The 25,497-nt window shown below is 43.5% G+C and overlaps 1 protein-coding gene and 1 long non-coding RNA gene across 4 annotated transcripts in view; one reads left to right on the top strand and one right to left on the bottom strand.

The window, feature by feature from the left end:
• LOC121058714 overlaps nt 1-7,800 on the bottom strand; it is a 27,396-nt gene extending 19,596 nt beyond the window's left edge. The window contains exon 1 of the long non-coding RNA XR_005814313.1: nt 7,790-7,800. This is a non-coding gene — a long non-coding RNA (uncharacterized LOC121058714). The remainder of the gene's footprint in view (nt 1-7,789) is intronic.
• Nucleotides 5,363-25,497, top strand: TTC12 (tetratricopeptide repeat domain 12). Of its 3 annotated transcripts, none has more exons than XM_040534592.1 (21): nt 5,363-5,562; nt 5,789-5,940; nt 6,549-6,579; nt 7,086-7,163; nt 7,677-7,798; nt 8,613-8,672; nt 9,642-9,713; nt 10,388-10,448; nt 10,537-10,725; nt 11,310-11,379; nt 12,449-12,537; nt 13,609-13,777; nt 15,388-15,480; nt 15,685-15,748; nt 16,789-16,923; nt 17,457-17,558; nt 17,861-17,929; nt 18,783-18,884; nt 19,768-19,867; nt 21,612-21,837; nt 22,784-23,125. In XM_040534592.1, the coding sequence occupies exons 1-21, from the start codon at nt 5,502-5,504 to the stop codon at nt 22,857-22,859; spliced, it is 2,121 nt and encodes a 706-aa protein (XP_040390526.1). In that variant the 5' UTR covers nt 5,363-5,501; the 3' UTR covers nt 22,860-23,125. The 3 variants fall into 3 exon arrangements, with proteins under 3 accessions (XP_040390526.1, XP_040390528.1, XP_040390527.1); XM_040534594.1 differs by lacking the exon at nt 22,784-23,125 and adding an exon at nt 25,030-25,497 and having other exon boundaries at nt 5,366-5,562; XM_040534593.1 differs by having other exon boundaries at nt 5,368-5,562; nt 13,612-13,777.

The raw sequence follows: 25,497 nt of genomic DNA, 5'->3' as shown, positions 1-25,497 counted from the left end.
GTTTGAGCCTCTGTCGCACCTCGGGTTCTGTCCTTGAGATCACTAGCACACAAATGCTGTTTGATGCCCGCTGTGGATCTGAGTCAGCCGGGTTTCCCATAAAAACATTGCTCTGTTCACTGGCTGTGAGTGTTGTGTGTGTGTGTGCACAAGTGTTGGCTATAAAAGTGGCATTATCACATCCCAGATCAGGGCCCTGGCCTGGGCTAATGTTGGACTAACATAACCAAATTCAATTCTGTCCTAAGCACCGATCTCTCAGGAGATGTGGACGGGGAAATGAGAGCTCTGGTACGTGGCAGTACACGGCTGCCAGAATTGTTCACAGAAGAAAAAAAGTGGTAAGTGTGTTGAGCTAAAGCACTTGTTATCCCAAGAGAACGGCTTTGTCTCTTCTGCTTCCTCGCCAGCACTCCTCTTTCTCTTCCTGAACGCAGCTTGCCATGTGTTTTGCGGTCAGTGTTTGAGCAAAGCTGCTGTGACTGGCCCCGTATGTGCCTGGTGCTACTGCTTTAGAAAAGGCTGTCCCAGTCTCCTCTTGGAAAATGACAGCAGGCTGAAGCAGTCAAAATCGATGTTAACTTATAACGTGGCTTCCGGCTTCCATAGGAAAACCACATCTTCGGGCTCTGAATACACCCTAGTCTGGGGGCTGAATCCTAGCCCGAGGCAACACAGATCCAATCCCTTTATTGCTTTCATTTCCAAATGAATGCAGCCGAACAAATGATTCGTGCCTACGCTGTGCTTGAGGGTGCATCGCTGGCATCATTTTCTTCTAAAACCCTTTCTCAGTTCCTCCTTGCAAGGCAAATGTCAGAGCAGGTCCGCTAATGAGGGATCACAGTTTCCCACCCCCTGTTTGAGACAATGGCCCAGAATTGTGTGCAGTGGCAGAGCAGCACGCTGTGGGACCATCGCCCCGCCGTTGGTCTGGAAGCCCCGCTCAGCTCTCTGGAAGCTTTAATCCACCGGGAACTGGGAAATGTTTTTGTTGCTGATGTAACTGATAAACCCCAGAGCAAACACCGTCACCGTTCAAAAGCCTGAAACCTGCAGAGTCCAAACTCCTGGAGGAAAGGAATTTGCTGGGAAAGGTGTTCAAGCAGAATCAGGGTTCAAGCAGGGTCCATGCCCATTGAATAGTAGTACCAACAAGTATAATTACTGTTTTCAGCACAGTGAGACCCTGCAGGAAAACAGCCACGTCTCTCATTTCTGTATAATGGTAACCAAAAAGCAACTGGAGTGGACCAGAACACTGCATGAGACGAGATCTGGACAGAAGTAAACTGAAATCAAAGATGATTGAGAATTACAGGGAGTAATTACAAAGAAAGTCCAAGAGGTACTGCCAGCGGCAGTAATTCTCTCCGCCGGTTAAAGGCAGGGAGGCTGGGCTGAGAGCAGGGCAGGACAACAGCAGGGCTGAAAGCACCAGGGCCATTTTGGTGTTATTGTCATGGGGCAACACTCACATCCTCGTGGTACCCAGAAAATTCAACCAGGATCAAACACTGTGCTGGACTCCAAGCAAAGCACGAAGGAGGACACGGGTGGCAGAAAGTGCATCTGTGTGGGGAAGGAATAAAAAGTACAAGCACGATCATCCTAACAGAAGTATTAATCAGTGTGAAAACGGCTCTTTTCCAGCAAAGTGGAAATTTCCACCTGAAAATGAAGTCTACGCTGCCTGAATTTTTGGAGATATTCTCAAGCCCCCCACCTTCCCATACCCCCTGAACAATTAAATGGTTCTTGGATTCTCGGCGGGGGAGGCCAGCTTCACTGCTGCTACATCAGCAACCCACAGGCCTGCAGCAAGGTAATGGGTACATCAGGAAGGTGCAAGGAGAGAACAGATGCAAGGGGAGAGTGAGCTTGAAGACGTTTCCTTCTGTTGCTGGTAGACTCCGCTAATGACTGTGTGATCCCAAATGCACCTCACCAATCCTAATAAATAGGATATAATCCCTGGATAGGATATAAATCCCTGACAGATATTTTTTCATATATACTTAATATGTTTTGATCCATAGCTATAATAAAAACCGATACAGATTTATGAATAGACTTGCAAACACTTCCAGGACTTCATTTTAAACGCTCCTGCACAGAGCTGTATGGCAACATGACCACCCTGGCACCATTTCTGTGAAGGCAGCTCTGTGCCCTGCATGTCCCCAGGTAAGCTCTCCCCGTTAGCTGCGAAGTGGCAGGAAAATCCTGCACCTAGCAGGGCTGCACCGAGCTGAGACGGGGAGCAGGCGCCACAGCCACACGCACCGGGAGGGATTAAGCAGATCTGCTTACAGCAGAGGTGTTGCCTTCTTCATAAGCTGAACGGCACAGCTGACCCAAGATTTTCATTTCCTTTGCTGTAATGAAATCTCTGCCTGGCTGCTAAATGAATCCCAACTCTACTTTCCGCAGCCGTGTTATTAGCTTTGTTCTGCCCACAAGAGGCTCACGTCCTTCAGCTCTCTCCTCGGGCTTCTCTGGCTGTTGGGTGCAGCTGGTGGGCACGGCGCTGTGCGGGGGCACTGGCACGGCAGGGGCCCCACAGCAGAACAGCACCGCAGCTGCCCTGGGAGTTACTCTACAGGAGCATGTGAAGGGCACGGGGAGCGAGCAGCAGCTCTCCATGCAGCGCTAGCAAATTGCTCTCTTCTGTAGCCCTCCTGCTGAGCCTGAGGAGCAGGAGGAATAAACAATGGATCTGACAGCAGAATGAACGGCAGCTTCTTGCATGGGGAGAGAATGGGAAGCTGAATGGGAGGGGCAGAAGTAAAGGCCGTTTTCATGCAGTTGATGTGAGATGCCACAGCTATAATCCAAAAGGCTTTGGATCCGGGCCGCTGACCCAGGGGGGTATCCGGGAGGCAGGAGAGGAGAACAGAGCAGAGCAGAGTGCAAAGCTGGCAGCAGAGTGCAGGGACAGCTGGACTGCAGCACCCAGTGACAGCCTGCAGGAACAGCATCTGCCCATCTCCCACCCATCTGCAGGGGTACATCTGCAAATTCTCAGCGCTCAGAAACCCTCCGAAGTGCCCCCCTTCCCTCTCTCTGTCTCGCAGTGCTGTTGCAGGAGAGGCAGAACCCAACGCTTCACTCTCCATCAGCACACAGGGCTCGATGCTGCTGCTCGCATGCAGCACCCAAGGGACAGGAGAGAGAGGCAAGCAGGGAAGCCTGGCCCGCATCTGCCTGCTGCAGCTCAGCACCTCCAAAGCAGACTTAATGAACCGACAAGCCCAGCTCTTTGTTTCGCCTGTGGCTTATTTATAACATTTTTTATTCTCTTAGACCTTAGGGGTGGCTTTATTCCCTTGATTTCCTAGGATAACGAATACAAGCTAGACTGCTGAGCATCTCAGCAATATAGCTATTGCCTCCTGGGTATTTTTAATTGGACACCATAGACACTGGATTTGAAACAGCTTCATTAGTGAACCAAGCCCCGCCTCTGGGATGGAGGTTTGCATGAGCAGAGCTGCCTTGCAGCAAGAGGAGAGAAGGAAGCATATTTATTAAATGTGCATGAAAGGCAACTCCTGGCAGCCCTTGGGGCCAGGGGCTTGCAGGGATGGTGCAGCTCAGCACCCTGTGGGCACACACAGCCCAGGAACGCATTTCTCCTCCCAGCAGTGCGGTGGGGCGCTGACGGGCAGGAGGATGAACGTGGCTGAGATTTGTAAGCTCACAGTGAGATTTCTAATTTCACGCCCAGCAGACACCGCAGTGGCCTGTCCTTGGTATTCCACGTCTTAGGCAACGCTGCCGCTTTCAGGAGACTCGCCAGAGCACCTCCCTCTCCGTTTCTCACTTTCTTCTCCTCAGATGGCTGCGTTACCATGTCTGGGATTAAAATACCCTGGGGCAGCAGGGACTCAGTGATGCTCTGAGGCTGATGTCTTCCAATTGCTGCAATCTCCAACCTTCTGGGTCTAATAATGCGTCTCCACAGCATGGTGGCAAGGCCCCATCGGGCTGTAGGAGCCACACAAGCTCTCGTGCGTGAACTGATGGGGACGTGCTTTGGGTGAAGTGCCCATGCGGGGGGACCTGGATGCAGGGAGTGCTCTGAACCTCGCATCTGACACATCCCAGCAGGGCCACATGGTGTAAAGGAGGGCTGGGCAGCTCCTGAGCTCCTCGGCGTGTGTGCTGCCGGAGATCAGCCAGTCCCTGCATCGCCTTTCCTGCATCTTCATCACCCGGAGGGCTCCGGCATCGGCAGCACAGCTGGGCGAACAGCTGGGGTCTGCCTGCACACGCACTGGTGGGTGCGTGGAAGCTGCTCTGGGGACTCGGGAGACAAAGCAGAGGGAGGTCTGAAATGACAGCTCTGGGAGAGCTGCCCAGATGTGTTTGTGCTGGAGGATGGTGCCATCCTCTGGCTGTCTTGCTGCTGGCAGGCTGCGTGTCCCGCCCGAGAATGGAGACCCCAGGCCCTGCAAACCCGGGGCCTGACCCTCCCAGGGACAGAAAGCAGTCGCTGTACCCAAGTCTTTGCAGGGTGTCTTTAAAAAACACTCGGCGTGGTATAAAAATCAGAGCACAAAGGGCTCAGGCATATCGCTGTGGATGAGCATGCACGTTTCCTAAAAGAGGCCCCCTCTCCCTGTGGCTGGTTCTGCTAATCCATGCCTCAGTTAACTTTTATTTTGACCCAAGAAACCCCTTTTCACTATTTATTTATTTACTGTTTTCTTTTTGGGCAGGCTAGAGGATCTGAAATGCTCCTTGGAGAAAAGAAGGGTCTGTACTGCTGCTGCTGCACTCCCTCCCAGCAGGACGGGCAGCCTGCCAGCAGGATGGACAGATTGCTAGCAGGACAGACAGCCTGCCAGCAGGACTGACAGACTGCTAGTAGGACAGACAGCCTGCCCACGGGACAGACAGCCTGCCTGCTCTGCCAAAGCAGCCCCAGTGGGTGTCTGACAGAGCAGCAGCAGCAGGAGGCCTCAGTCTAGAGGGAATGGCCTCAAGTTGCGCCAGGCGAGGTTTAGGTTGGGATTTAGGAGACATTTCTTCTCAGAAAGAGCGGTCAGGCATTGGGACGGGTTGCCCAGGGAGTTGGAGTCACCGTCCCCGGGGGCGTTCAAGGAAGGGTTGGCCGTGGTGCTTGGGGACATTGCTTAGTGGGTGACATCGGTGGGGATGGTTGGACCAGATGATCTTGGAGGTCTCTCCCAACCCTAACGACTCGATGACTTTGTGAGGAAACCAAGCCCGGGCCGCTGCGCTCTGATCCACTCAGCCAGCTGAGGGGCCGCGAAATGGCCGCCACCGCCCGCCCGCCCCTGTGTTTGTAGAACCCCGCCCCCAGACGCCATTTCCGCAGCCGCCACGTCAGGGGCGCGGTCTCCATAACAACGCCGGGGACGCTGCGCATCTTTCGGCCCGCGGGCACCGCTAGGCCCCGGCCCGGCCCGGCCCGGCTCGGCTCGGCTCGGCTGGACTGGGCTCGGCTCGGCTCGGCTCGGCACCGCGCCGTCATGCTGCCCGGGCGGCAGGAGGAGGACTTCCAGCGCTTCCTGCGCCGCGTGGACGACATCAGTAAGCGGGGCCGGGCCGGAGGGGGCCGGGGGTCCCCGGGCAGGGCGCCGGGAGAAAAACTGGGTGGGGAAAATGGGGCAGGAAAGGGGAAAAAGGGGAAAACTTTGCCCTGTGTCGAGGCCCCGCTGGTGCCCGGAGTCGCTTTGTGACCGGAGGTAGCCGTTGGTTCCTTTATCCCTTTATTGGTTTCTTCATCCCCTTATTGGTTCCTTTATCCCTTTTTTAGCCAACTTACTTCAAGGCTTGAACTCTCCGGACCCAGCTGTGAAGGAAAATGCCCTTGCAGAAACAGAGAAAAGGCTCCGTGAGCAGGAGACCGGCAAGCAGGAAGAAAGCAAGACTACGGTGAACAGAACAGTCATCAACACACGGGCTTCTGTAAGGGCTTTTCCCTTTAGAGTTGAAGCTGTATGCAGTTTAGGTGTTTTCAGCTAATGCTAACTCGCAGACCTTGCCAAGCAGAAAAAAAATTGAACAATACGTAAAAACCTCTTCTGAATGTAACCTTTTTAAAATTTTTTTCCCTAGCTATCTTATTGGGAATTAGTTCATGTCATGTTGTCTTTGTCTTAAGGCTGCTAATGACACAAAGTACTTCCCTTGAATTTATTCAAGCTGGATGAAAGTATTGAGTTGCTAAAACTTGTAACTTTTACTTGCACTTCAGGGATTTGAGCTGTATAAGTCAAACCAGTTGAAGACACAAGAGTCTTTTTGCTAAGTTCATTAGGCTCCGATTCATGTGGGAGGTCTGGATTTCAGTACGTGCCTCATTAATGATGCATATGGAAGCTTTTTGGTAATGCTGGAAGAAATTAAGCCTGCCCTTGCCATCTCTTGGTAAAGCGTCAAACTGATATCCGTAATGTGTCAGTCCAGGTATTTCAGAGCGCTTGTAGCTTTGAGCAACTTAACCACGTGTTCCTTTGTTGTTTTACTGAAGTATCTGTGTGTGTACATGTGTGTGCTGTATTTCTCTTTTTTAGGACGTGTCAACTGCAGAGGCGGTGAACCCAGGTAGGACGGTGTTCCCTCTAGCATTTAGCAGCTCTTCCACCTGTTTTAGCAGAAATGGAGTGAGAATTGCTCTTCATGCAAGACCAAATTCCACTCCCACTAAAATCCAAGCTAACTTTTCTTTAGAATTCAGTCGCATCTAGAAATCTACCGGTATGGTTGCATTTGTTCATAAATAGGAAGTTTGTTGGTGTAGTTTGTCATCATATTCTGGCCTCATGTACAAAGCTGGTATTCTGAATTTGAAAAGAAACAAGCTTATATCTAGACATGAGCTATTTTGTGGCAAGTATGCAAATCCTGAAAAGTAAGATGGTCTTTTTGTGTAGTAGTGTGACATTCACATTGCAGTTTAACTTTTGAAATATCCCCTTAAGATTCCCTATGTAGAAAAATGACGAAGAAATCCCCTAGAAATGACGTCTTTCTCATCTACAGATTAATTTTAATACAGCAATTATTTTTATGTTTGTAACTAAAATGCCACCAACTTTTCTGTCTCAAAGATGGCTTTCTGGCAGCTTTGGAAAAAGATGCAAAAGAACGAGCTAAACGAAGAAAAAGAAATGAACGTTTAGCGAACGGTAAGTGCTAAAGGCTTTTCTAGCTAAAGCCTTCAGAAACTACCTAGCAGGAACTGGGATGATTTAAGTGTCTGTTGTGATACTCTGTTAATGTGATTCTTAGGTACACTGAAGCAATGATTTGCTTTTCTGAGACAGTGGTCTTGTGGACATCGCCAATTAGCGGGATATAACAGGGTTATATACTTCATATAGCGTTGCAGCCTATTCTTCTCCATAATCTCCTTCTTATAAGAAGGGTTTGGGATGGAGGGAGAAGGTTTCAGTGCTTAAAAGGTGGGCTAGGCAAAGACGCTCAGTTTCCTCTTTGAAAGAGGGCTGGGCACCCTGTGCACTGAAGAGCTCAGAGGTCCCTTGCAAATAACGACTAACAAAGATAGCTGCAGTGGAGCTGGACTGGAATTTTGATGATTGTTCCAACAGGAGGATATGGCTTGTTTCCTCAGTCACCGTTTAGGGACAAAAATAAATGCCAAAATATGTTATTCTGAATGCATGTGTGTTGTTATACAGCTCTGAAAGAGAAAGGAAATGATGCCTTCAGGAAAGGAGACTATGACACAGCCATTCAGAGATACACTGAAGGTCTGGAAAAACTGAAAGACAAGCAGGAACTCTATACCAACAGAGCACAGGTGAGCACGTGAAATTGAGCTACCCGTGTACTGTTTTCAGTATTACATTGCCAGGATAGAATCCAAAAAGGATTTTTCTGTTACTTAAGTGAATTTCATAAAAGGTAATATATGCCACCTTATAGAGAGGCTTAAAGTGCAGTGCAAGCAGTTTTTCGTGGCCGTTCTCCGCTTCCAGGAATTAGTGAGTTCTGCTTTGCTACAATACTACCAACAGTAAATTCTTCTGTGGCTACAAGTTAACAGCAAGGCAGTACAGACTGAAGTTTTTAATCTTTTTACACGCTTGATGAAAGACTTGCACAAGGATGATTATTAGAGGTATAAACTCTTTCCTCTTAATTAAGGTACTTGACGCTCCCAGGAACCTTCCCTTTGGCAGGGGCAAGTCCTTGGGGAGGTATTCATGCCTCCTTCTTCCTGGAGGTAGCACAGGTCAGCCCCTGCTCCCCCCAGAATAAATGGGGGGAAAATCATTATGGAGTATAGTTTTGTTTAAATGTATTACCTTTTTCCTTTTTTTTTTAAGGGTCACTTTTATAATTGTAGAATGTTAACATTTACTTTGCATTCTCTTAGTGCCTGGTCTAATCCATATGTATCATTTAAATTTTGTTTTATTACATGTATTCTAAATTACAAACTCCGGTGAAAAGGAAAAGAAATTCAAAAACAGATAGCAGTTATCTTGCAAAATCAATAGCTAGGCATATCAACAATGTAATTTCTTTTAGTTAGCTAATGTTCGTGGAATAGTTTTTGGAAATTGACGTATTCTAATTCTGCTCTCTGGGTTTTCCTGGTCGTATTTCAGGCCTACCTGAAAATGCATGAATATGAAAAAGCCATTGGTGATTGCGAATGGGCATTGAAGGTAAGTTCAGCAATCTGTATTTTATGATCAGGTTAAATGCTCTTGGAGGAAGGATGTGTGTATAGCTGATGTTACGGAGACAGCTTGCTAATGGAAATGGAAGTATGTGGTGGTGTCGCACAGACTTCTGCATCCTGAGTTAACCTGAATGCTGTAAGGCAGTTTATATTTCAGCGCTACCTGTATGCGGAACTTTCTTAGCTCTTAAGAACTTGTCATAACAAAAAGTAACAATAAACTATAACTGTGCACTTTGGCAAGCAATATCTTGCCCATCCTTTGGAAAAGGAAAAAGTGAGTCTTTAAGCTCACAAAGAGCAAGTATTGATGTCAGGTGGAAAAGGTGAACATTACATAAAATGCCAAATAGCTGAATCCAAATTGAGTTGTGTTACACCAGTGATGCCCATGAGTACAACACGATTAACAGATTATTAATATTACTGGCAGCATCATTTAAAGAAATCACTATTCTTGACACATAATCGCACTGTAAAAGGTCACCTGGATTGTTAGTTTTGACTTAGATGTTTCAACAATTATATTTATTTATTTGTGTACAGCTAATGGAAATTACTACTAATTTCATTCACGGTAGAATTCATAAAAACACATCTGGAAGTTGTGTTATTATACAAGTTCTGTGATTACAGACTTATTGATGCAGGCCTTAACATTACCTAACTTGTTCTGGGTAAGTTTTTCTGGGAAGGATATTAGCACTAGCGGCTTTCAGCATTTAACCAGACCAAAGCCTGTGTTCCTTGCATGCAGAAGAGAAGTTAGTACCAGGGGGTACTAATTCAGCATATAAACTTTAGATGTCTCTAGTAGATCATAGAATCATGTAGGTTGGAAAAGGCCTTTAAGATCATCAAGTCCAACATTTAACTATTAATTAGAAATCTGAAACAGTATTTAACGTCTCAAGTTTCTAAATACTTTATGAATAATTCCTTTTTAACACAGTGCAGTGAAAAATGTATTAAAGCCTATTTTCTAATGGGGAAAGCTCACCTGGCCCTTAAGCACTACAGTGAGGTAAGTTGACTAAATCTTGTGGCTGTGAGACTGTGCTTCAGTTTGATTTTGGTGTGACATTGTGAGTGAGAGGGACTAATTTGTGGTCTTGTGCATTGGACAAACAAAAAAGGGTTCAAAAACAAAGAGCCTTGATGAGGAAACCTTTCAGAAATGATTCTAATAGAAATAACTATAGAGGATGGACCGTAGAAGTCTACACAAGTCCACTGTGAGAGGGTTGTTGGCAGTTTGGTCTGTGAAGAAAGTACTTGCTATCCCAAGCCTATCGATGTGTTTAATTACAAGCATGCTAACAAGACACACAAGTTGAATCCCAGATGATAATTAGAGTTCGTGCAACTTTCATTTTATGCCTTTTTTGCTGTTTTGTCACTGGAACTTGTTGTTGTTGTGTTCCCAGGTTTGTACTTGACTTTTTTCCTTCTAATTTGGAATAGCAGGCTATTGCTGTTTCAGATCTAGGGACTGATAATAATATTCATCTCACACTTTTGGTTTAAAAAAAAAAAGTTTTGATTTGCCTTGCTTCATAAGTTTTGTTCTTCAGACTTTCTAAGTACTGTAGCCCAAAAACTTTTGAGCTTAAGCAGCATGATTCTGACTAGGATATTTTTTTTATCATCTTGCCATTTTTATCATAAGTTAAGAGCCTATTTCTTTTCTGAGTTAAGTCTAGGCAGTGTTACCAGAAGATCTTACAAATTGATCCCCAAAAGGAAAGTCTGTTTAAAGGTAAGAAATATAAAGTTTTATACTGCTGACCCTTGTTTTCTGATCAAAATATTTAACCAACTTGCTTTGTTTTCTTTTGATTTCCAAGACTGTATAAATGAGGTGAACTTGGAGGAAAAAAGAATGAAAGAAGAAGACAGAGCAATGAAGGAATTTCTGTCCGGAAAACTTGCGGCTCTGTCAGTAAAAGAATTGCTGCGGAAACTTGACAGGCCTGACCAGAATATCCTCTTCTATACAGGAGGGATCAGAGCTCTGACAGGAGCCGTGAAAGATTGTGAGTACTTGATGCAAAGGTGGTTGGTCATGGGAGTTGTAATCCAACTAGATGAATACAACTGGAGTAGTTTTTAAAGGAACAAAAGCACTGTTCCTCTGAAAAAATAAAATCAATATTGTTTGATATTTCAAAATTTATGGTCAGTAGATTTTTTATTTTTTAAATAACTAAACTGATATTGTAGCAGAGCTGTTGAGACTTCCTTAAGTATTTGGGTCATTTAAGAGGTATTTAATTTTATTTTTTTTAAGTAGGTAATTCTCGGTTAAAGTATATGGATTTTCAAAGCTATTCTCATTTTTAAGCCATCCTAAAAAGCCTTTAATGTGAAGTCGATCATTTTTTACAGCACCAGGCATGAATTAGAGTAGTCTTCAGCTTCAAAGCAGTTTCTACTTTAAGTATTTTTCTTGAAGATTTTGCCTTCTTTTCATGATGCAAACATTCTTTCCCCAAAGCTGTTGATCCAGTGACCTTTTCCTTCAACATTGTATTACAGAAGAGCAGGTGTCTGCCTTCACAATGATGCATCAGCCAGATGGCTCACAGAGCTGACTTGTTTATCTCTGAAATTTTTTCAGGCACTGAGCAAACTTTATTTAGAACAAACAATGGATTCAGTATCATCAATGACAACGAGGTCGTAAGACGGTAAGAGCTCTCCAAAAGAGAACAGTAGCATGTTACAGCATAAGGAAATGAAAATATTGTTTTCAAGAAACACAATCACCTCATGAAATGCAGATGAAATGATCACATAATAATGGAATAACTGATTTTAATGTCTGAATAGACTGGCTTATATCTGACTCAAACAAACAGTGCTCTCTTAGATGCAGTGGACAGAATTCCCGAGTTCCTGCTTCTGTCTGTGATCTCCTATTTCTGCAGTTACCCTATCTTTAGTGGTGAGAGCAATTTTATAAAAGCTTTCCATAAAAGAACATCTGATGTAAGAAGTTAGTCGCTTTAAGTATGCTGGCTGGACTCCGTGGTGCTAATAATTGATGTAGGTAAACAGCCTCAGCTCTATAATGTAACCTGTGAAACTCTTCACTCCTGTAATCAAGGAAGAGGATTCTCTTTGGAGACCTGTATCTTCTGCTGCTGTATTTTCTTGGCAGCCATTACACCGTGTTTTGGTAAATAAGAAACACATCTGACTAATACCTATCTAAATTGCTTTCTAATCTTTGCCTCATAAGGAATCTCCTGTCTGAATGTATATCTGAGTCAGTTCCAGACAGATAATGGAAACAAATAATAGTTCTGCAGAAGTTGTGATCTGAAAATTTTGCACAGCTAAGTTGGTTTGGAGCAGCATGATCTGGTTAAACGAGGCATGAGAGCTATTCTTCTCCTGAGGCATAATTCCAAATTTGCACCAAGCTGGTATGCCCTGGCTAGCCACAACTTTGTCAGTGCAGAACTGAATTTATTACTTGTGGTTTACAATGTTTGTGTAGGGTCTGTGTGTGTTGAGGGTCGTGTAGAGCTAGTAGTACATAAATCTGGCCTCAGAAGAGGTCCTGGGGAAAACAAGTCTGGGAGTCCTAAGAACATTTAACTAATAAGCTGGTATTGGGGCTTATAAGCTTAAGTGTTCGTATGGCAGAGCCTCATCTCTGCGAGGCTTTACTGATTTCTCCTAGCCAAAGAGCTAACCCTAATTGTTTCACCTGTCCTTAGTTCTTTTTACAAGCTCACGTTTCTAATTTAGGGGCTTCTGTGCAGAGAGAAAAAACATGGCTGAAGTGGATTTGTCTGTTTCTCTTCTCTTCCTTTGGCAAGCTGTCTGCGCCGGGAATGGTAAAACGGTGTAACCGACATTAATCATTGTTAATGTACTGTTAATATGGCACTTGCTGTGTCTAAAATGGTTGTTTGGCGTGAACATCACTTTCCCAGAGCACTTGGGTCTAGACCTTATTGTAAACAAAGATTTAATGGTCAAACACAAGTGCTGGGTGTATGCTGCTGACAGCAACCACAGCGTGGTGCTTCTGTCTATCATGAGATGAAACTTACAGGCTATTTCTATGAAAGTTTTAAATCTACTGAAGGGGCAGAAAGTAAATTCCCTGTGATTATTGCTGGCTCTTAAGACAATACCACTTCTATGATTTTATCTTTTTTAAGCAGTTATACCAGTGAAAAGCAGGGCTGTGTAGAAGTACTGTTAGGGAAGGGTGAATTCCTTTGTCATTCACAGTAAGCAGTCACCGGTTAGGTAGCCTTAGCCTCTATTTCTATGACGTCTATAGGCAGCCAGGAAATGGGCTGGGGTAGCGAAGTGTCCACTGGTGTGGCAAGGCTGCCACTCGAGGGCAATACAGAAAGTTTGGTATCTGCACCTAGGCTGGGGTACAACTGATGCCCGAGAGAATATTCATGCAGCATGGTAGGAGGAAAACTTGCTTTATATTCCTATCAGTAGCTGAAAGAAACACTCGTGCAGCTACATGTGTTCGCCTGGTGGGGCAGTGTGTTATTGCGCCTGGACGGCCTGGCTGCTTGCAGTTCGCAGGCAGCTGACAAAGTAGATCTGTTGAGAGGAGCACTTTGTGCTCACGGTTCTGGTGTCTGTTCCTTTGAAGCAACGTATGGTGCCTGAGAAGCTAACATGTAGCTTGTGAGAGTAGAAATTCAAACACCTGTGTGTGTGATGAAGTCATGAAGCTGAGAGCAGATTAGTGAGTTCTACTTTAGCATTGCTCTGCAGGAATGTTATGCAAGGTGAACACGCCAGAGCGAATGAGCACGTTAGTGGATGAAATAAAGATACTAAACCGGTTAAATCAGCACCTAGAGAGAAAGAAGTATCAAATAATGGGGATTTCATCATGTGTGACATTGCTCTTAGATGTGCTCTGCTTTCAGAAGAAAATCAACGGCTTCTATTGACTCACCCTGATGTGAATGCACAGCTGTCAAAACTACTTGCTTCTGGTGCATCGGAGATCCAAAAGGAGACATTGGCACTAATCATGCTCTACTCGGAGAATGAAAATGGGAGGAGATTGTTGGTCAGGCATCAGGACCTATCCAGGTAGTTAATGCAACTAAAATTCAGCAAAGCTTGCTTAATCCCTGGGTTCAGAGATCCTGAACTCATTCCATTAGCACCACATTGAGCAATAAATAAGTGTCAGACTTCCTGAAAGGAATATAATGACATTGAGGGTTCTGCCCTAGAGGGCTAGGCCTAGTTGAGCAAAAGTGGAAGTTAGGCACATGGAGAAAACAACTTTAGTAAACTTTATACTTGCAGAGGCCTGTGCAACTAAGTAGAAAGGGCTTATTTCTGAGGACATTAACGTATTTTTGAGGCATAGTTACCTTTTTTTAAACCCACAAGTGTGTGTTTGTCTAGCACTCCAGCAAGAGCTTACATTGCTGTCTCTTAATAGCTCATGGTTTCAAGCTGCGAATCGCTCCTCATCTGGTAATTGGCATTTATGATTATTCAGTGTTGCCATGACTCACTGAGTAGAGAAAGAAACAGTCTATTACCTCTATGCTATTGTCCTGCTATTTTATTCTAGAGTTAAGCAGAGGAGAAATTTTAATGTACTGGTTTGCACTAAATGGTTTAAAGAGACGGGTGAACAGAAAATATTCTCCAACAGATGTACACACTTCACTGTATTATATACAACATTAATCACAAGACCTTTTTGCTTGCAAGAAAGGCTAAAGAAATGAGCCATGTCTAAGGGGAAGCATAAAAGAGGCAAATAATATTACTTTGCCTTGGAATATCAGGAGTCTGAAAACTCTTCAGGCAACTTCTGAAAGAGATCCTGGGTTTGACTGCTATAAAAGAGTTAGGATGCTCAGGAGCTAATTGATAACTATAGGTTCTCTTACCAAACTACGAAGTTGGAGGAGAGCAGCAGGGAATTTCAGCTCACCAGAGGAGCACGTGGAAATGCCAGCACGTGTCTGCAGAGGTGCTTATTGTGGGGCAGAGGTTATGGGTTTGCAGTCTCAAGTCCTGTAAATTCCATGCAGCTCCAAATCCCATAGCAGCGAGCATGCTGTTCCAAAAGCTCAAAAGGTGACTGGTAGGATGTTTTTATTCAGGCGGGAGATTAATTTTTCTTTGCTACTATAAAGTTTGTAAGGTAACACCTTTTTACCCGTACGCATACACACATGGACTGTTGGGTTTGCTCAGCATGTCCTTTTAAGCCATGCAATCATCACTGACCTTCCCTGTGAGCCTTTACAATCTGCGGAAGCTGTTCAGTACTAGGCTATGCTGACAGTGTTCTCCGCCCTGGCTATTGCATTCTACTTGTCCATCTCGAAGATGTTTGTCAGTGGCAAAGCAGCTAGGCTTCAAATGTCTTGCGAAGCTTAGATGCTGATAAAGTGTTCTGATGCTGATGGAACATGGTACTTGTGGTTGTTGTGCAAAGAGGTATGACCTTGCGAGAGAATATAGTGCCAAAATCCTAGGGGCAGTTAGGTGACTGAATATATTTGTAGGGCCTAGTACGTGAAACTTGGGCAAAATCTCGTGAACTCAAGGAGAGTAGATCATAAGATTATAAACTGTGTTGGTACACTTAAAATAAAATTTTGATCTTTAATTATTAAGGCAGGGATGATGTAAGTTTTGTTGGTTTTGTTTTGTGTGTTTTTTAATAACAGATGGCTGCAGATCTTGATGATGTTCGTCAAAACCACTGATGCCAGAGCTAGCAGTGCCATGAATATACTGTCTGATTTAACTCAAGAGGAGAAGTAACTTTCATTTCTTCATTTTGATAACCTGTGCTTTGAAATGTACTAAATGACCTAATGATAGAGGCTGTTGGTCTTCTTTGCTGCAAGGGTACATTGTTGACTTGTTTTACCTTCTCTGGATGTTGCTGTTTTGTTGCCTTTCTGTGTGACTTTGGTCTAAAGCTCTAAGTGTCCAAATATGGCTTTCTTTATCCCCAACAGGTTCAAAACCCAGTGTCGCATCATGTTTTCCACAGGTGTTTTACCTTTATTCACCCAGTTACTGGTACGAAAAGTCTCAGTTTCTATATCTCTGGTTAATTCTTCTAATATTCTTCTAATATGGTTTATTCTTCTGTACCACATCTCACGACTCCTTCCAGTTTTATAGCCAGTTGCTCATAGACAGAACTCCTCTGTGGCAGGACTACAGTAGTTACATTTCAAGTTCTGTAGGCGTAATAAATCCAATTTTGTCATACGCTTCCCTCAGGAAAATGCTCTGTCTTCAATATTTAGTGCTTGGTTTCTACATGTTGCGTACTCAGTGAAAGCTCTAGACTTGGCTGCAGGTTCCCAGTGGTAATCTGTCAGGCGATGATTTCACCCCTCAGCTTTGTTTTACACTTTTCGTAATGTGACTTTAATCCACTGTCACTAACTAAATAGATCTTGGATAGTGGCTTATTCTGTATTCTCCTAAGAAGAGATCAGGGTAAAAAGATCACATTAGACTACAAGTAAAACATGTTGGGTTGTTCAGATCCCTTCTCTGGTTATCATTTATTTAAACTATACAAACTTAAAATACTGTTGACACAGAAATTCATCCTCAGGAAGAAGGAAGATGACAGGGGAGACGGGTTCTGTTGCAGAAGAGCAGGTGCAGCTGGAAGGTAAACATTTCCACTTTGCTCAGAAATTTCCACTTCTCCAGCTGAGCACCAAGAAAATGCAGTAATTATACCATTTTTATATGGGTTATTGCTCTCTCCTTTTGAACGGAACTTCCTGGAATTGCAACCGAAGCAGAGGTTGTTCTGTTCGGTGGCCCAAGTAAGAGGTTTGAGGTTAGAGGCTACATTCCCAGTTCGAGGTTAGGGGCTACAGAAGCCAGTCACTTTTTGCTGAGATGTAGAACTGTCAGAACTTCAGCGGGAGATTAGCTGTGAAAACGGGTTTGATTTGCAAATTTTGTGCAGTTTGGCTTTACTACCGGCAAGAAAGATTCGGGAATCCCAGACAGGGAGGTAAGCAAACAACATATAGGTATTCCTGTCATGTGTTCTTAATTTCGTACTCCACTCTTCTGTTTTCTCTTTTTAGACCTCTGCCAAGATGGTGAACCAGGCAGCCCTTGCCCAGTGCATTGGCATCATGGGGAATCTGTGTGCAGATGCAGTCATCCGAATGAAGATGGCTGAGAGCAAAGAGTGCTGGCAAGCCTGCATGAAGCTTGTGGTAAGGAGACTTGATGGCTCCCTACAACAGTGTTTTCAACCCTGTTGCTTTGGAAAATGGCACTCGTGTGATGTTGGTGACTTGGGTTTGCCTGCCTCCCGTAGTAGCCGTGGACCCTTGACTGATATCCTTTAAGTCTGATAGCATGATAGGAAGTCTCAAAGCAGTCTGTTGTTCACCTCAGTTGTGGCTTGATAGATGGGTGGAGGAGAATGACTGGTCCTTTACTGTAGGCAGCCCCTTTCAGGATAAGGATGCAATATGAACTCAGTCCTCTGGAACTGAAGAATTCAGGGGTTGGGAAAGGATCTTGTTAACTCCCTACACATCATAAGTTTCAAAGCGAAACCTGCACGTAAACAAATCCGTATCAAAAAGGTGTCGTTGTCACTGGTGCTCACAGAACTTTTTCTTCCCTGGAGTTTTTGGTGCATCGGGGAACACTGGTCAGTAGGTGGGCGCACAGAGAAGTCTGAGGAAGCGCCCATTCTGAACCTCTGAATTGACTAGACTTTTTTCTCCTTCGTGCATAGGATGAATATTTTGATGTGAACACTCCCAAGTATCAGGAGTGTTTGTTTGCGGTGCTGGGCCTAATGATGAACTTACTGCTTGAATCAAATGCGATCATCCAGGTATGCAAGATCTGTGAATGTTCTTCGGTAGCTTTCTTGTTAATATCACTTTCTTGGAGACTGAGAGTTGTTTGAGCGGTTGGAGCATCTTCCTCCCTTGTCCCCGTAAATGGGCCTGATGTGAGTCTCTGAAGCTATACAGGAACATTCCAATAGGGTGCTGAACTGTTAGTAACACCGAGCCATGGGTGCCCTAATCTCCCCTGGATTCTCTTGTGTAGAGTAATTTGTCTATTAACCTGTTCCTGCTTTAATGCTTTCTGGCAATCAGCTGTTCCTGAGTTCTTGACACTGTTTTTCAGTGCCTTGCTGTGGACATAAGTGGCAGATGCATGTCTCTCCTCGGGGATAAGGATGGAAGAATTGTGACTGTAAGTAGATATCTGTAGTCTATGAAAAGGTTGACAGATGATCTGTCTTCAACACTACTGTGCAAACTATTACCCTGTGCAACTCTTGTGGAAGCCTGTACTTCAGGCTTTAAAGCCTACAATGAGATTTGAGTATTGTTATTACTAACGAAATAATATACCACTTAGATTATTTGGGTTTTGGTACTCCATTTAGTGCAGGAGTTTTCAGCGTTCCCTTGAAATCCGTTGAATAGAAGCTCATACAAAAGATTTCATCCTTAGGCTCGTTTTCAGTATAAAGCATTAAATCAATGGAGAAGCAAAGGAGCAAGAACAATTTGGGTGTTTAACAGCTGTTTCTTTTTACAATTCCTCTATGTGAATCATTCCTAGGAGGCTGTACTCCTATTAATGGTGTGTAACTCCCACAGATAGCAATTATTCAAGGCAAATGGGTAGAAGCAGATGTGGTCTCAGCTGGGGGTCGGTTCACCTCTCTGAACTAACATGAACTGTTCTGATCTGTTTTATTTGGAATTACTTTGACTCAATGCCAGCAGTGCTGGGCTGGTTTCTACTAGGTATTTGTTTCAATAAATAAGTATGCCGGGAGTTGTCCCGATCTTGGTTTGGTCTCACCTCTCTCTACACTGAATCTTTAGAAACTCTGCTGAGTTGAGTTTCCAGTAAGCAATAACAAAGCCATGCCCTGAATGTTCCTAATATTTCTGTAAACTTCTACTTTTATTGCTTTAATTACTTTGCTTTTATTCAACAATTTGCAGAAAGAAAATAATGTGAAAATTCCTTAAATAAAATTGTCCGTATAAATAAATTACTTTTTTTTTCCTCCCACGCTGTTCTTGCTAAGAGAGCCACTGGAGTGTTAAGTCGTGTCCTTCCGGCATCCTCTTTGGCAGTAGAAGCAGTAGTGAAAGAAGGGGTGGTGAAGAAAATGATCAAATTCTTGAAGGTAAATTGTGTCAGCTGACTTCGCTTTATTTGTGTTATTATAGTCCCTGAAGAAAACCATAGTTGCCCCTGTGTTTAGCCTCCTTTTTTAAGGAAAAAGACCCGTGCAGTCATTCTGACTGCACGTATTTCACCTATGTTGTCCATTGTATCAGGGTAATGGTGGTCTCAAGTACAGTTTTAAGGAGTTTTGAGCCTAGGCTTCTGCCTTGTAGTCTGTAGCCCAAATTTTTCAGTGGTTTACGTATGAGCCAGTTGTCTCTACCTGTGCACAGCTCTACTTGCAGGGACGTGCAAATGTAAGAATCTGCTACTGCAGGCTCAGTTGGAGGATTCAAGCTTAAAACAGGAGTGGTCAAATTTGGACCACCGAAAGTCAGTGGAACCCTTTACCCTGATTACCAGTGAGTGTTGAATCGAGCCAGGGAGGAATTTATCCCTAAATATATACGTATATTAATTTGTAGACACTGTTTTGCTGTATGTCTGTATATTTAGTGGAATGTATATCCTCCCAGGCTGGTGTAGATGCCACATTCCTACTATCCAGTGGATAAAATAAGTCTAGAAAAAGGCTGTGGTGTTCAGTTTAGCTCTTGTAAGTAACCAGCATCAGAGGAGTCGTTAGTTTGAAAGGAATTGGGCTCCAGAGATTCAAGGAATTGTGTGTGCATGTTGTTGGCAGGGAGGAGATGGTTCTTGTCCTAGTGTTCAGCATCTGTTCATCTTGAGATACCTACTCTACAAATGTCTTAGTTTTGTATTTGGGTTTAGGCCTAAGGAATAACTGTATCCATGATACCTAAGCTATTCTGTAACCTTGAGCAAGTTGGGGCATGGACTGTATGGTTGTTAGTGTACACTTTATTCTAATCAAAATCTAGGCTGGAGGACAGATCACATCCAATTACGCTATAAAGACTCTTTCTGTCTGCACAAGAAGTAACAAACAAGCTCAAGAAGAGGTGGTGAAGTCAGATAAAAGTAAGTGACAACTTCATTAATTGGAGACTGAATGCAGAGATGTAATGTCAGCATCATCCAATGACTTTCTTCTCTAGAACAGAACTGAACACTTCTACTCTTGCAAGACTTTAGCGATGTTTTCTGAATAATGTGGCCTGACATAATGCTTAATGAGCCTTAGCTCTGTGTGTGGATGGAAACATGCACGTCAGATAATGAGCCTGATGTAGACAAACTGTGCTTTACTTTTGTAAAATAGCTTGCTATACATTTTCAGGGCCAGAAATCTGTATCTTTGAAAACAGTACTTGTAAAGTTTAACTGAGTTGGGTCATGTTTCCAGATGTTAGTGGCTAAAACAAGCAACTTCATTTAGAGATCTGATTTCAAGAGGTTGAGGTTGTTTAGAGTTCGCTATTAAAAGGAAATGGCAGTGGAGATGGAATGATGCTATCAGACAGGTAGGTGTCTTGGAGTATTTTTGAGTTACTAATATTTGCTCTAGTTGTATGGTATAATACTGCTTGAATGGCTTTGAAATCCAGGTTCAATTAATGCTTATGCAATTACAACTGAGAATACCTAGGTGATATCTAAATGGTTGAACCTGTCAAGAAATTGTCAGCTCATGTAGTTCAACTTGAACCCTAAGGATTTACACTCATTAAAAGTCTCTCAGAGCACCGTCTTCCTTTTGTAGACCCTAAATTAGTTTCACTGTCATATGCAGATGAAGCTTACATTACCTCAGATTAGCGATAGCAATTCTCTTTGCTTTTGGCAAAACTCTGGATATTCATCTTTTGAAAAGTCACTATTTTTGTCATCTCAGTTTGCCAACCCAGACGTTGCTCTGCTGCTAGGAGCCCGTTGAAATCAAGCTATAAAGCCTATGACATTAAGTGATGTTCTAGCTGGGCCAGTTAGTTTGCCTTCACTGGCCAGTGCTGGTACCGCTGTGGCAGTCTGGAGCAGCCCTCCCTTTTCAGAAGGTATTTTTGCAGCAGAAAAGTGAAGAAGCATAATGTGATTAGGAAGAACAGATGGGGACAGGAAAGGAAATAAAGTCAAACTTATGTAACCCCAAGGAGACTTCATGCATGTGAAGGCCATGGGTGTATCTTATTTTGAAAGCAGCCTCTTTCTAGATTCTATGGCCTGAGGAGATGGGGCTGCTGTTCACAGATGCCAGCAGCAGCTGCTGTACAGCTCTGTGTCGGGAGCATAGCCCAAATAGTTTGCTGCCGTACGTTAGTGTAGGTTACAGAAGTACATGGAGCTGAGCTGCTTTGTGTTAGCTAAGCATACATTTATACACACACACAGAGCATTTTTATGTTCCTTTTCCATTTTTTCCCAGCTGCTCTTTCCACAATCTCAGCCCTGTTCTTGGTTTGCTGGTATGGTAGGGTGAGAGGGGTTGCTTTTTCAAGTTCAGTGCAATATCCCTTAGCAAGCAACAAAGGTGGCACGTTCTGTTTCAGGGGACTACTTAACAAATGGAGAGTAGAGTGTAGATTGAGTTTTGTGAGAAAAATATCTAGGTAGGTGAAGCAGGACTGGACCTGAAGGTGAAGCATACTGGGCCTTGAACCTTGCTAAGAAATTCCCTTGTTCTTCCAAGTTTTCTAGAAAAAAAAAATCTAGAAAAATACACTCCATGGAACAATGCTTGCCCTCTAGTGTAGGTAAAGGCAACAGAAAATATCAGTGCTATTTGAACAAGTCTGTACTTCTTGTACAAGAAATCTGTTGTTCGCAGGGTTCAGTGTGCTGTTGAAGCTCTTGGAATCAGAGAATGAAATCATCGTGGGAAATGCTGCTTTCTGCCTTGGCCAGTGCCTTGTAGTTCCTGGAGCAGCGACATCATTACTGAATTCCAATGTTGTGATGACTTTGTTGAAACATGCTGGTGGTGACGCTACGAGAACTTCAGTGCAGGAGAATGCTGCAATTGCTCTGGGGAAGCTGTGTGTCGCTGAACCAAGGTATTTAAAAAAAACCAAAAACACTATTCTTCTCCTGCACTGTTCACTTGTTACTAGTTGATAATTCTTGAAAAACTGATACGAGAACTTACTTGGGAACTAGAGTCTGGTGGGGGGAAAAATGGGGAAATCTAGTAACGCCAAAACAGCATAAGTCAATTCCATTCGTAGACCTGGCAGGTACAGAGCACATGAGCAGTTTATTTAACTATTCTGTGAAATGTATCACTCTTCCTCCAATGGAATTTTCATTTGTGTTACTGTCCACACAGCTTTGCTTTAGGATTTGTGTTCTTAGTGGTCTTATGTAAGTTGTTTCTTGGAGTTCATTTTGCATTGTTTGATGTTGCTTCTGCTGGAAGAATGGGAGGAGTGATGCTCTCTTTGTAGAGGTCAGAGAAATAAATGCAAAACATAAGTATAAATGTCAGCAAAGAATGCCTGTGCTGCTGCCTGCCAAGAGTGTGCCGAGTCCTAGCTAGCTGCAAACTGTCAGTTGGACACCGAGCTGCATTCTGGTAGAACTGAATTCCAGCATGTTTACTATTCCTGCAGAACCACTGCAGAAAGCAAAGGATAACGCTTAGGTTCTGGAAGTTCAAGGACCTTGCTCCTGCTGGAGTTCTGAGATGAGCAATAGCTAAACTATCTGCTCTGAGATTGGCAAAACACTCGCAAGAATGAAAGGGAAAGACTTTGTTTAGTTGGTTCTGTTAATTTGAAATTTCACCTATTTGAACAATTGTCAACTATTATTTAGAACTTATTTCCTTTTTTTTTTTTTTGTGGGGAATAATAATTTAGAAACGCTTTGTCCTGTTACTTCAAATTTAGCATTAAACATCCCGGATGGTTTGGTCATGGGGTACAGCAGAGCAGTGGTAGCTTAAAACTCTTGTTGTTAGTCACCTCATATCTCTGAGCAACCTTTCTGTTGTCTTTTCAGGCATGTCGTTCAACTGCGTGAACTCAATGGCATGGCCATCCTGAACTCTTCTATGAAATACATACATAGCATCTGATGTCCTCAAGAAAGCTTATACAAAAACTGTTTAATAGCCCTTGCTGTTGAATATCTTCTTTTATTAATAAAACTAACTCAAAGCAGATAACCTGTTCAACCACTTTTCAGAAGTGTGTGCTCATCCTACAAAGAAGCCAGTGAAACAACATTGATGTAAATATCAGGAGAAAGAAGTTAATTTATTATCTAAGCTTACAAAAATAACAGTTCTGCTAAGCTTGTATTTACCTTAATAAATGATGTCACCCTTTCTTAGGGGCAAGTTCCTTGCTGTTTAATTATTGAGTAATGGGTCATCTACTCTACTTTCTAGTTGGTGACAGAACCCAATGTTGAGAAGAAAATAGAAATAATCCTCTACACTTCTGGAGTAAGGTGTCACTTTGGAGAATCCTTTTCCCCATGCACTCTACATTGATTGCTAAATTTATGCTTTGGTATTGCATGTGTGATATCACCTCCTGCTTTGCTTAAATATCATTCCTGGGTGCTTAAATACTTCGGCCTTAATTTCACTAAGCTGTGAGTCTTTGTGATAACGTACGGTAATGCAGTTTATGTACAATTTAGGGGTGGTTGCTTTTAAAAGCATTAGTTTTGCTGTTTTGGTAAATTTAGTCAGATTCCATTGCCCTTTACTTTTGTGCAGAGTAAGAACAGTAGCTGATCTTGATTCTAAGTACTTTCTCATAGCCCTTTGTGTTCCTCTCTAATCAGCTCTATGGTCATTTTTTTATACAATAACACAAGTAGTGCATCCTTCAAATGTCTGTTTTCTGGAGAGGTCAATAATGACTTAAGGGTAATGGCAAGGAAAGTGTAACTTAAAAAGCAAGGCATTAATCCATTGCTGCTCTTATGTGCCCTTCCAAAAAGGCAGTTTAAATCACATGAAGAAGAGTTTGGTGTAAAGAACCTGCTTTCTGCATTAAAGTATAGCAGCTTTATTGCCAAAGTTCATTGTCAGCAATAAAACACAGCCTTAGAATCAAGGCAAAGTACTAGGAGTGTGTGTTAATCATCTGTAAATCAAAAAAAGCACAGGTTTAGTGGGTTTTTAAGATGCTTCTTAAAACATATCCCTTGAAGACTTTGAAGTCTATGTATGTAAACTTACCCCTTTAGAACAGCGGCTGATAAATTACAGATCATCTCCTTTTTCAAACAGCAGCTGACTCTTCTTGCTTCAGAAGAAGGAAATTCTCATGTGCCTGTTTTTTCTCCACTCACAATGAAAACTAATGATCTCCCTGTTTTTTTTTTTAAACCACTACCTTTAAATTATATGCTGCCTAGGCAAATATGTAACAAACATTGCTGCTTGTGTGGAGTGTTCAAGTCCAAATAAGCACTGCTCTTTGACTTTGACAAATGCCAAGCATTGTTTTAGTGAAAAAATCCATTGAACCCTGTGTTTACAGAGGTAGGATGTCAGAGGGGAATTGCAGGTGTACTGTGTCACCAGAAAATTGCAGGAGTTGAAATCCCCTTAAAAGCCTGAAAGCTAAAGGTCTTTCTTGAATTTGACTGACAAGTTGGGTTTTGCTTAAAAGAAGCCCTGACGTTCCAGTTGCTATTGCTCCCAAAAGAAAATGGTGAACTTGTAACAGAATTGCTTCTAATTTCCCTCTGCAAAAGGTCGTTGAACTCACTCATCCTCATCAAAAAGCATTAGTACTGCAGAGTGTTTATGAGCAGGCCGGGCACTATTGTCATTTGGGATTGGGGCATGGACCCAAGCAATTGGGCCACTTCTGAAGGGTCATTGAGCTTGTACAAGCTATAATCCCATTTGAAGTACAAAGAACCTGCCAGCTTGATACAGGTTGAACGGCAGATCTCAAATTTTGATCACAGTGCCTTGGAAGCAGGAAGAGCAGCTCTAATCTAAGAAATGCAGGACTGGGCCTGCTGTCAGCTGTGTGCAGACAAGGCCAGGCAGGGGTCAGAAGAGTGAGCAGCAGAGGAAGGAGGCTGCAGCTGGGAGGTGTGGAGCTCCTGGAAATGGAGCATTTTGTGTGCTAGCTAACACGGCTCTGTGCTAGCTAACACGACAAATTACTGTGTGCTGGTTGGGGGTTAAGGCACTGACTAAAACTAGTGTCCCTGTGTGTCAGGTGCTGTACAAATGCCAGTCAGGATAATTTCCTTTTCCAAACGACTTACAGAGTGGGAAAGAAATGAAGTGGCCTGACCTTGCTTATCCTGCTCAGGTGAGTGACGTGGCTGGGACTGGAAATGGGGTCTGTCAGTACCTAACCTGCTGTGCTATCTGCACAACACTTCATCAGTTTGCTGAAGGGCAGATAATGGTTTATTGTTGTTACCCTCAAGAGCAATCACCTCTTCCTTGGTGTCCTTTACAGTGCTTTTCTGAGCTGTCATTATGCTGCTTATCTGAATTTTGCTCATTTTTTAGATGCGATTTCCACTGCACTCACAACACTCGTGGCTATGTAATAATGTTCTCTCTTATCTCCTTAGCCTGCATTGCTCTAAATTTCCCGTCTCCCAGAGTTTCTCTTGCTTTTGTATGTGTGCAGCTGCTAAAAGGGTGCCTGACCCGTACTGCCTGCAAGCTTCAGGCCAACATTTGCGAGGACGCCGGGGCCTAAGTCCCAAAGGAGAAAGGGGCG

This window comes from Cygnus olor, chromosome 22 (assembly GCF_009769625.2).
Source record: "Cygnus olor isolate bCygOlo1 chromosome 22, bCygOlo1.pri.v2, whole genome shotgun sequence".
In the NCBI taxonomy this organism is placed as follows: domain Eukaryota; kingdom Metazoa; phylum Chordata; class Aves; order Anseriformes; family Anatidae; genus Cygnus; species Cygnus olor.
Note: the sequence above shows the minus strand (reverse complement) of the source record. Positions and strands in the feature narration are given on the sequence as shown.